General features: G+C 47.5%; 1 protein-coding gene across 1 annotated transcript in view; it reads right to left on the bottom strand.

Moving 5' to 3' along the window:
• LOC146855445 (stabilin-2-like) overlaps positions 1-12368 on the bottom strand; it is a 1201024-nt gene that overhangs the window by 527949 nt on the left and 660707 nt on the right. The window contains 1 exon segment of the mRNA XM_085653243.1: positions 8333-8409. Coding sequence (XP_085509369.1) covers positions 8333-8409 — 77 coding nt within the window.

Here is a 12368-nt window from a genome sequence, read left to right as displayed (position 1 = left end):
GCAGGACATTTAGGCCAGAACAAGACTTGGGACAGGCTTGTCCCTCACTTTCACTGGCCCCATATGTCAGAAGATACTAAGGAGTTTTGTCGCTCCTGTGTCACCTGCCAAGCCAGTGGCAAATCAGGTGGCACCACAAAGGCCCCCCTCATACCACTACCAGTGGTGGGGGTCCCCTTTGAAAGAGTGGGCATAGATATTGTAGGACCAATGGACCCACAAACAGCATCTGGGCACAGATTCATACTGGTGATAGTGGACCATGCCACCAGGTACCCAGAAGCAATTCCCCTGAGGACCACAACAGCTCCTGTTGTGGCAAGGGCCCTGCTTGGAGTATTCTCCAGAGTGGGCTTTCCAAAGGAGGTCATTTCTGACAGAGGTACCAACTTTATGTCAGGATACTTGACTGCAATGTGGAAGGAGTGTGGTGTCAACTATAAGTTCACCACACCCTATCACCCACAGTGCAATGGGCTTGTTGAGAGATTCAACAAGACCCTAAAGGGAATGATAAAAGGATTACCAGACAAGCTTAGGCGGAGATGGGACATCCTTTTACCCTGCCTTCTGTTTGCTTACAGAGAGGTCCCACAAAAGGGGGTTGGCTACAGCCCTTTTGAGCTTTTGTTTGGGCATCCTGTAAGAGGACCCCTGTGTTTGGTGAAGGAAGGATGGGAGAGACCTCTCAGACAACCCAAACTAGACATAGTGGATTATGTACTTGGTCTCCGCTCCAGGATGGCAGAGTATATGAAGAAGGCTTCTAAAAACCTTGAGGCAAGCCAAGAACTCCAAAAAGCTTGGCATGACCAAAAGGCTGTACTGACTGTTTACCAGCCAGGACAGAAAGTGTGGGTGTTGGAGCCAGTGGCCCCAGCAGAACTCCAAGACAAATGGTCTGGACCCCACACTATTGTTGAGAAAAAGGGAGAAGTCACCTACTTGGTGGACCTTGGGACTCCCAGAAGCCCCCACAGGGTGCTTCATGTCAACAGATTGAAGGCATATGTTGACAGGGCAGACATGGGGCTACTCATGGCTACAGATGAGGGGCAGGAGGAAGAGAGTGACCCTCTCCCAGACCTGTTGACTCAGAACCCTGATGATGGCTCAGTTGATGGTGTGGTCTTTTCTGACAGCCTCACTGTCCATCAGCAACAGGACTGCAGACAAGTTCTGCAATCCTACAGACATATGTTCTCTCTGACCCCAAGTCAGACAAACTGGTGCACCCATGAGGTGGACACTGGTGACAGTCTGCCTGTGAAGAGTAAAATCTACAGGCAACCTGACCATGTCAGGAACTGCATAAAAGTTGAGGTACAAAAGATGTTGGAACTGGGAGTCATTGAACCTTCAGAGAGCCCTTGGGCTAGTCCTGTAGTCCTTGTGCCAAAACCTCACACCCAAGATGGTAAGAGAGAGATGAGGTTTTGCGTGGATTACAGAGGTCTCAATGCTGTCACTAGGACAGATGCCCACCCAATACCTAGGGCAGATGAGCTCATTGACAGACTGGCAGCTGCTAAGTTTTTGAGCACATTTGACCTAACAGCAGGCTACTGGCAAATCAGACTAGCTGAGAGTGCAAAGGCCAAAACTGCTTTCTCGACCCCAGGAGGACATTATCAATTTGTGGTAATGCCCTTTGGTTTGAAGAATGCACCTGCCACTTTCCAAAGGTTGGTGAATCAAGTCCTTACTGGGTTGGATGATTATTGTGCAGCTTGTCTTGATGATATTGCTGTCTTTAGCTCCACCTGGGAGGATCACCTGGTCCACCTGAGGAATGTTTTAGAGGCCCTGCAAAAGGCAGGCCTCACTATCAAGGCCACTAAGTGCCAGATAGGGCAGAGCAAGGTTGTATACCTGGGCCACCTAGTTGGTGGGGGTCAGGTTCAACCACTGGAGAGCAAGATCCAGACCATAAAGGACTGGGCTCCTCCAACTACCCAGACTCAGGTCAGAGCTTTCTTGGGCCTGACTGGGTACTACAGAAAGTTTGTTAAGAACTATGGGTCCATAGTGACACCACTTAATGACTTGACCTCCAAGAAGATGCCAAAGAAAGTTCAGTGGACAGTAAGCTGTCAAAAAGCATTTGATGACCTGAAGCAGGCCATGTGCAGTGCACCTATTCTGAAAAGTCCAGACTACTCCAAAGAGTTCATTGTCCAGACAGATGCTTCTGAGTTAGGTGTGGGAGCTGTTCTTTCACAACTGAATGTAGATGGTCAAGACCAGCCCATTGCTTTTATAAGTAGAAGGCTGACCCCTAGAGAGAAACGTTGGTCAGCTATTGAGAGGGAGGCCTTTGCTGTGGTTTGGGCCCTGAAGAAGCTGAGGCCATACTTGTTTGGCACTCACTTCAAGATTCAGACAGACCATAAGCCCCTCTTGTGGCTAAATCAGATGAAGGGTGAAAATCCCAAACTTCTTAGGTGGTCCATTTCCCTACAGGGGATGGACTTCACAGTGGAACATAGACCTGGGACTGACCATGCCAATGCAGATGGACTCTCCAGATATTTCCACTTAGAACATGAAGACTCAACTGGTCAAGGTTAGTTTAATGTCCCTAAGTTTGGGGGGGGGGTTGTGTAGGAGAGTAGGGTCTGCTTTCTATGTTCACCCCCACTTTTTGCTTTACTGGTTTTCGACTTAGATGTGGCTGTGGGCCTGCTAATCAGACCCACAGCCCTGCTGTTCTCTCTCTAAATTAATACTATGTACTTTAGGTGCATAACCCATTTGGATAGGATCACCTTATTGGCCCCTGTACAGTGTACCCTAGGTACCCAGGGCATAGGTGTACCCTAGGCCTACCAGGGGCTGCAGCATGTATTATGCCACCCCTGGCCTGGCCTTCCATTTTGACACAACTGGCTGATCACTCAGCTGGGGCAAGGTCGTGTAATCACCCCTTGCTTAGGTGTAGTAGTCCTACACCTAACTTACATATAGACACATGTGTACCTATCAGTCACTCCTATGGCAGGCCTTAACAATCCTGGAGGCAGAGTGCTGGGTAACATGTGAGATGGGGCTCTAGCATGAGCTGAGCCTGTCTGCAGCTTTCGGAACCATGTCCTTATAGCTGTTCTATGATATAGCCTACCATATACTCTTAAAGTGCCTTATAATCTTAGACGGTTATGGTAACTATGGTTTGGCTTTATCGAAACATGTCGTGTAAGGTGTCTAACACTGTGGAATAATACCCCCATGCCATTTCTGGGGATGAGGATATTATCCCTCCCTTCTAGAGGGAAAGACATGTTAAAATCATACTTCAACTGTTAGCCTCTGACCAAAGCCTCAGCATCACAAAATGGATGCTGCTGCCACGACACAAGTCTGACCTCCTGCAGCTGGGAGTGATCCCAGCCAGGGAGGCCTGGACAATAGGTTTCCTGCTTGGGGAGGTGCTAGCACCCCCCCAGACAGCCTGTAGTGTATTGGGGCAGGGTGGGCTGAAAGGAATGAGACATGCCTGGGGCACACAAGGTGTTCCTTGCATAGTCCAGTTCAAACCGGCGCTGGGGCACTCCAGCCCCAGCTCTGGCGCGAAACTGGACAAAGGGAAGTGGGTGTAACCACCCCCTCCCAGGTCCCACCCATAAGGCGTGACCTAGCAGGTATCCCAGCCCCCCCAGATTAGTATAAGAGTGGGAGTTGGGCCTCAAGACTTGAGATTATCCTGAACCTGCAAAACTGAACAGAAACTCTGGACCTTCGACATTCGACGAAAGAAGAAGACTGAAGAATCTCCCTTGTAGCCAAGGAGTGGCTACCCTGTGCAAACAGGCACCATCAAGAGACTACCCTTTGCTTTGCGACCGTTCTACGAGGAACCGACTGCAGAGCCCGACCAGAGCCTTGACTTCCAGACTTCTCTGACCCTCATCCACATCTGCAGCAGAGCTGAGATCCGTGGAGGTGACGAGCGACGTGGGACCGGCTACCTGGAAAAAATGGCTAGTAACTTACAGCGCAGCTTCTGAGGTACCCTCGAAGTTGTGCACCGGGGATTGAGAAGCCCCAACCCCAAGCACCATCTGCACCGAAGATCAGCCCCCCACACTCCACGAGTCCTGCGTGGGGCCCTTCAGCATTTTCCTGCTTGCCGCGTCTGTCCGGTTGCTTGTCCGCTGGCTAGTGGCCTCTGTGACGACGCACCCTGAAATCTTCTGCGCTGGTTTGGCTCCTCCAGACTGGCTCCCGCTTCTCTGCAAAGAAGAAGCACCCCAGACCTTCCTGGTCTGCACCAGAAGCAAGTCCTTCGTTCTTCGTGGGTTCCGCTTGCCAAGGCTTGGTGAGTCCTAGTCCAACTTCGACGCCGCCGACAGCAAGAGCCTTCGTGGGACAGCTCGCCTCCTGGTCCTGGTCGTCCTCGACGCTTCCTGGTCCTCCTGGCTGCAGCGACAAGCTTCACCTTCACCTGCAATCTTCACGACATCGCCTGGTTCCTTCCTGGTTCCACGTGGTCACTGGCTAGTGACCTTGACTCTGTCCCTTCTGCTTGCAGGTTTCCTTTCTTCTTGATCCCAGCCTTGGGATCCACCGGACACTCTTCACTGACTGCCTGTCAGCATCTTTCTTCAGGCATCCATAGGAGTCGACGACGAAAACGACGCATCTTCACCCCTATGCACCCGCAGCCTGTGGGCTAGGTAACTTGGGTACTCCGGTGCTCATCAGGATAGTGACTATCCTAGTGTCTAGTTTTCAAGTCTCAACTTCCTAGCTACTCCGGAAGTGTCCTAAATCTACCGTTTTCTAAACTGAACTATTGCTATTGACTTTTACGCATTACGCGTGAGTGTTTCCACTCTGCACACGAATCCCGTGGGCCTCCCACTTCCTAACTAACGCTAGTGTAGTGTAGCCCCAGCGATTCCCTAGGCCTATTCTATTTCCGTGACAGTGGTTCTTATACCACTTACTTAGTATATGGTTTGCGTGGCCCCTAGGGCCTAACTGTATTACTTACCTGTGTGACTTAATGTATGCTTAAATAAGACTGTGTTGTACTTACCTCTAATCTCATAAAGAGTGCTGAGGGTTTGCTTAGAATAAATACACTTTATTTTATATATATATCTGTTGTGGTGTCCTTTCATTTGGTATTCAAGGGATTATATATGGTATCACAGCTGGCTTCACATGCCATTCAGAGTTTAGCCTAAGACTGCTCTTGTCCATGCTACCACTAGGATAGCTGGTCTATAAGGTTGACTTTACAACCAATCACCATAAGGGTATTTGGACTGATATAAGGTGTACACTAGAACTAGTGACATCATACATCAGGCCAACTTCTCACACGGGGGTCCAGGCGCAGTGGTGGTGGGGGGCATTGGTGCGGTGGTGGGGTACGTGGGCTGGGTGCCGAAGCTGTCGTGAATATCGACGATCTTGCGGTGGAAGAACGTGGCGAGTGAGTTGCAGAGGTCTTGCTAAGGCGTGATGTCGTTGTTGCTGGCGCTGGGGTTGGAGAGCTTTTTGACGATGTTAAAGAGTTCCTTGTTGTTGTGGGTGTTGTTGTCCAGTCGTTCACTGAACAATGTCCTTTTGGTTGCGCGGATCAGCTGGTGGTGTTTTCGGGTGGCGTTCTTGAGGGCAGTCAGGTTGTCTGCCGTCTGTTCGTGGCGCCAGGCTTTCTCGAGTGTGCGGCAGGATTTCTTTGAGTCTTTGAGGTTGTCGGTGAACCAAGGGGCTTTCCTGCTGCCAGGTTTGCTCCGAGGGTTCTTCAGTGGTGCCAGGTTGTCGGCGCAGTTGGCGATCCATTATGCGAGGTTGCTGGCTGCGTCATTGGTGTCAGAGGTATAGGTCGGGGGGTTGTGACTCAAAAAGAGACGCACAATACAGCAAAAGTGTACCGGTGGGCAGGAAGCGGCAGAGCAGGCAGCGGGGCAGGCACAGGTCGTGTCACAGGAGGACCGTGAGGCGGCAGAGGGGGGGGGCGACCTACCTGAACTCAGAGTCAAGGGTCGCTCCCTTCACCGCTTCGCGGCCTCCATAAGAAGGGCAGTGGGAGGGAGGAGCAGCTGGGAGCGGGGCGGCGAATGGGCTTGCAGGGGGGCGGGGCCGCAGGGACGCAGCGGCGAGAGAATGCGAGGGAGGGGAGGGGGGATACAGAAGGCAAAACGGGGGGCAGGGGTACAATTTAGGGCAACAGCAAGGCACAAGGTACAGTGAAAAGGGGCACGATATTATGGTGATACAAAAGCAAAAGGAGACACACTATTAGGGTAATATAGTAAAAGCAAAAAGAGACGCACAATACAGCAAAAGTAGGCAGGGAAGCGGCAGAGCAGGCAGTGGGGCAGGCACAGGCCACGTCACAGCAATGTGCTCCATACCTGCTTTGCCAGAACAGATAGCACCATGTCTCCCATTCTAGTCTTCTAAATTCAGGAATATTAATCTGGCTCTCAAAACCATAATGCAAGGCTCGGCCTAAACTTAGAGTCTCTCCTAAGGAAAGCAGAACTGTTGTGATGTAAAGCTTTATGTACTGTGTAAAGTATCTGCCAGAAACTATGTATTCAACTGGAAAGAGGGACCTCTCTCAATTTACTAAGCATAGCGTATAAGGTCACAACAAAGTTTAATGAGAAATTCTCCTCAACCCGATAGCTGTGACACAACAGCAGCAATTTCCAAGAGAAACAATTGGTTCATTTAAGCAGTACCAAACAACAACAAACCAATAAATTTAATAATACAACTCAATACAATTCTTAATCTAATTTAGAAAAAAATGTAAGAGAGGAAATGACACAAAAATGGTAAAAAGTGCTAAAAAAACCACATTTTTTAAACTGTTAATAAAAAATTGTAAACAAAATGCCCATTTGAAAAATGGATGCGTAAACATCACTGTCCGACTGCCTGTGCTTTACTAAAAAACAGTTTATTGAGACCACTCTAGCACCCGCAATGAGAACCAGCAAAATTTACCAGCAAGCTGTTCTATCTCTCAAGGATTAGAAGGTCAGTCATTCAGTCAGTGATCGTACATTCTAACACACCCCAATTCTTTCATTCTTCCTGTCACACTTCTAAGGGACTCGAGTTAAATCTTCCAGGTCCAAGAAGGTTCTGAGGGGATGGCGATGATGTGCTATTTGTGTCATGTGCACTATCCAGCAATTAGAGAATACCCTGTACCCCACCCGGTAAAATTTCCACACCATCCTAGGCTTCTTTTCAATGCTTCCTCTGTCACCTCATTGAAAGCCTTCTCAGAGTACCTCATTCAAGAGGGTGCTTGCTATCTTCCTCTCGGGAGCCAAATGCCTCTTCCCAGGACAACTCATGTGGACATTAGGGAACACCCACTTCCCAGTCCTGGAAACAGCTTCCCCTCCTGCTGTGGGCAGACATTAACTTCTTAAAATATTCTATGTTTGAATAGGTTTGTGTCACTTGAGTCCTGATTTGCTATTTTCATGTGAAAAAGAAGATGTTGCTAAAGCCTTTGTGATACCATCTGCTGCTACTCCTTGCAGGAGGTTCGTCCTAGCTACGTGGTCAGTTCTTTCAGTTTTCCTGACATCAGAAGTAGCTGTATTGTTTTGTGGCAGGGCAGCACTTCATGCATAATTGGAGTGGTAATTATAGGATATAATGGGATTCATATTTCGGCGGACGGGATATCCCTCATCGTTGTGACAGAGTAACCGCCTAGATCTAAATCAGGTCCTAAATGATTTTCCGTAATCACAAAATGTGCAAATAAGGCCGGGGCTGTGGAGATGATATGGCGTCCATTCGGGAGAGATGTGGCATGAGAGCTGCTGACTATGGAACTGGTAAACCAGGTTTGAGTTTCGGCATCAGCAAAACATCCTTGATTTGGGGCAAATCACTTAATCTTGCTGTGGCTACAAAAATTAATGTGTCCTTGTGTAAAGTAACTGGTGCTAATGTAAAGTGCTCCAATACTTTCAGGTGGGTGTTGGCGCTATATCAAACTGCACACAAAAAACTGTATCTGGCGTAAATGTCAAGCACTCCAAACCTTTGGGTGGTGTTGACGTGGTGTTGACGCTATATAAAACTGCAAAAAAAAGTCTCTGCCAAATTGTAATTTGGCAGACGGTATATCCGTCACATTTGTGATGGAGTAACCCTATCCGCCAAAGTCGTAATCAGGCCCTAAGTATCAAGATAATTTCAAAATCGATAAATCATAAAAAATAATGTATTTTCACAGATCTTTTTTTAATAAAATCTAACTATTGTCTTAGCAAAGGATAGTCCAAGGACCTCTTCAACTGAACGCACATTTTTGAGAATTACGAAAGTGTGCCATACTTGCCTGTACAGGCTGTGCCATTTCCCTTGAAGCCGGCAGCACACTTGCAGTAGGGTGTACTATCTGGTTTCTCAAGGCAGCTACAGAAGACAAGAGATAAGCATCATGAATGCATCAAATGTATGTAAAACATTTAGAAATGTGTTTCTAATGGATCAACATAGGTCATTATATATCGTCAGTCAGTCACAACATTTCTGCTGCTGTCAGGCCCACCATTTTCAAACACTGACTCGTTTCTGCTGCAACACATTGTATGCCATAAAGCAGCTAATTAGGAGGAGACTAGAATCCCTCTATTCCCGCCAGAATTACAAATTCTGCAGACATCCTCAACGATAATGGTTCTGGGGGGCTTGCAAGCTTTTGGGTAATAACAGTTTTTCAAAACCAGTTGGTGCATGGTATTTCATATAAAGAGAGGGAGAGATCGAGAGAGAGAGAGAAATACATATTAGGTAACTGTGTAGTATAGTCCAACATTGCCATCAAGGGTTTCTGGTGACATCATACATAATGAGTAAGAAGGCTGAGTGGTTTGTAAATGTCACAATAAGACCAAGATGGCAATATAGGAGTATATTACACGTTACTGGTTATGTATTTCTTTTTATATCACATGGTTATTTTTGGGTAGTTATCTTGAAAAATATGTTTTCTTCAAATTAGAGGTAACAATGGTCAATTCTGTGGATGTGGTGTTTATCACCTAATTATGGCTTTACTGCATTTGCTGCATAATTTGCAGCAAGATGTGCATAATTTTCAAATTTCACCCCAAAAACAATTCTACTTAACATTGATGAACATAATACTCTCAGAGAATGTGTCACATAATTTACAATTTTTGTCACATTATTCCAAAAACCTTTCCACATTATTTGGTCTTCCATGCCGCATAAACCTAGAAATCCAGACATCGGTAAAGTTATGCAGAGAGGTTTGGGCGCTGTTATTATGATGAGGAAATTCCATTTTCAGAGAGAACCATGAACTATTTCCCATATTTCACTCTTCACTGAAATACGGGATTTTCGACCACTGCATTTTGTATTTTGGGCAATAAAATCACACAAACATACAAGCCAATCCACATGCCACAGAGAGAGACTCAGGTCAGCACAGATAGCCATTAGACTCCCGGGCAAAGAAGGCGGCCATCTTAGAATGACTCGATGTCAATGATTTACCACATACCCTCTCAACACTGACCGACCTTCCTAAGAGTTACAGGTCTGATTCTTGATGTCCACCTTTGCCTATTTTATTCTTTGCTCGGCATAGCCTGCCCACTTTCTCGCCACGTAGTCTACGACCAGGGTCCATTCCACTAGGGCTATAGACTCCACACTCTCTCCCCACCCAGATCCAACTCGACATACCCCCACAGCGGTTTACCTCCCCCTACCACAGCCACCTGCCTCCACAATCCAACCTTAACTCACAACACAGACCCAACACAAGCCCTATACACTTTGTGAGACCCTTATCATCTCATAAATTACGTCATACCATGGAACTCACAGGCTCTCATACCTACACCATCATTTACCCGCCCAACCTATCTAAAAAATCAGCCAAACGCTTTAAGCACAATCTCATAAAAATACATCCTGAAACACCTATCGCTGATCCTTACTTCTCACCGCACAACGGTCACACTACTACCGATATCATTTTTCATACGAAACGAAGAGCGCAATGGAGGAAAGCCGTCCTTACCTTATTTATGATTGCTGCCACTAGGAAATCCGCACATGGCCTAGTTATATACCTCTCCCCCTCCCAGTTCTTTCACGCAACAGCAACCATTACCATTTACAATAACGGCACCATCCTCATGCAATCCACAGACCGTAATTTAAACCTCCTGGATAGCATCTTCCCCATTATTAAAGATCAAGTCTTGAAATCCCAAACTGGCAACTAGGCCATTCCCACCACCACCATACAAGTTACCCCAGCACCTCTCCCCAGTGACAGCCCTGCCCCAGCACCAGCCCCTCCACTACCTCCATCAGAATTAGACGCTACTGCCACCCAGACTACTTCTGATTACAACACGCAGCACATTATCCTATCAAACATGCCCCACAACCTTGTTCCGTTAGTACACCTACCGTTAGGCACATTGGATTCAAAGGCAACAACCATATTGCCTGACCCTCTTGCAACACTCCAACCTAAAACTACCGTGGCAGCATTCGCACTACCAACAGATAACCAATCCCCCTTACACTCGAACACAGCTGCCCCAATTGTCAACACCCTCCCCGCCACACCGAAAACTCCAGCCACTCCATCTCCACTTAGCACCGAGACGCCTTGCACACATAGCCCGCAGCCCACCCTACCACACACAGTTCATCTGGCATAACACAATAAGACTTCCCATCACTACACTGATGACACACCACCACCGGTGCCCCTTCTGGCCCCAAGGGCACCTCCTATACCCTCATCCCAGCCACTCACGCCAACAGTTCAACCTTCCACATCCCCTAACCAGCCATTTGCACCCACGGCACACCCTCCCACCCTACCCATTTCTGCATTAGACCATTAACCCGACCAAACCAACGCACCCAACCATAGCCACATCACAGCCTACAACCCTACTCCTAAACACTCCAGACCCCAGACTTGATGAGATCATGATCGCTCTACACCAAATCAAAGTAGAAATCCAAGCATTTAATGAGTTGTTATCGAAACAACCATGGCTCTCTGGAGCTATAAGTCAGCCCAAAGCTAGCGGGCTCTTGATGCAGCTAACAAATACCTCATTTCCGATCTTACCTAGTTGGAAATCAGTTCCCTCCATTAATAATTCTACCCGCCCTCGACGAATGAACAACTCGCTGACAGAGAGGGACCTACTAGCTCTACTTCACTCATAAGCACCCCCCCTTACGAACCCCATCACGCACTCCGCTATGACCATCCCAACTATCCCCCCCAACCCACACAGGACCACCAAACATAACAGTAGAGTCCCCCTCATCCAAGAACCTACATCATCCCTCATTTCGCACCGCCTCAAATGCATCCTCTTAAATTGTAGATCGGCCGCTATACACGCAGCAGACATAGCTGACCTCATTCTCACACAAGAACCGGACCTGATACTGCTTACCGAAACCTGGTTAAATGAATCCTCCTCACCTATCATGGACATACTAGTACCCCCTAACTATGACATCATCAGACTAGACAGGGTTGATAAAACAGGGGGAGGCATCGCTTGCATACACAGAAGCAGTATCTCAGTAAGCAGATCAATTGCACCGGTACTCCCATCTTGCGAATACATATGCCTCAACATCTCCATTAATAACAAACCACTATGCTCCCTACACACTATATATCATCCACCAGGTGACAACCTGGCCTTCACCGAACACTTCAGGGACCTGGTATCAACAAACACCGGGCGCCAAAATGTCCAAATATTCCTTGGCGACTTCAATGTACATTGGAACGACCACAAGGATGCAGCGGTCAATAGCCTAAAAAAATTCTTAGAAGACCTAGACCTCACCCAAAGCTGCAACAGCCCCACACACGACAAAGGCTCAATTTTGGATTTAATAATCTCTAAAAAAAGATTGCATTCAGCTAGACTCGATCCAACCGTGTGACTGGTCTGACCACCACATCATCACCTTCTTTATCAAGGAAATAGCGAAACCGATCTCTGTGCAATCTACAAGACCTAAAATTTGGAAAAGAGACATCAAAAAAATCAACCGCATTACTTTTCCATCCTCCAGCTACAACCTACTTCTGCCCCCCCATGGGATCTTCAGAAGTCCATGTCCTCACCAATCACTACCTTAATTCCATGACCAGGATAATAAATGAGGTAGCCCACTTGCAACTGAAGAGAGCCTCCATTAAGGACTCCAAGCCTTGGTACAATGAAATGCTCAACGAAGACAGACGCTCTCTCCGAGCCACTGAACGTACCTGGAGGTCAACTCCTTCAGCCAATCACCTAAATACACTAAGGAAAAAGAGAAACGCCTATTTCAGAAAG

The sequence above is a fragment of the Triturus cristatus genome, chromosome 4_1, assembly GCF_964204655.1.
Source record: "Triturus cristatus chromosome 4_1, aTriCri1.1, whole genome shotgun sequence".
NCBI lineage: Eukaryota > Metazoa > Chordata > Amphibia > Caudata > Salamandridae > Triturus > Triturus cristatus.
This window is presented reverse-complemented; position numbering and strand designations above follow the sequence as displayed.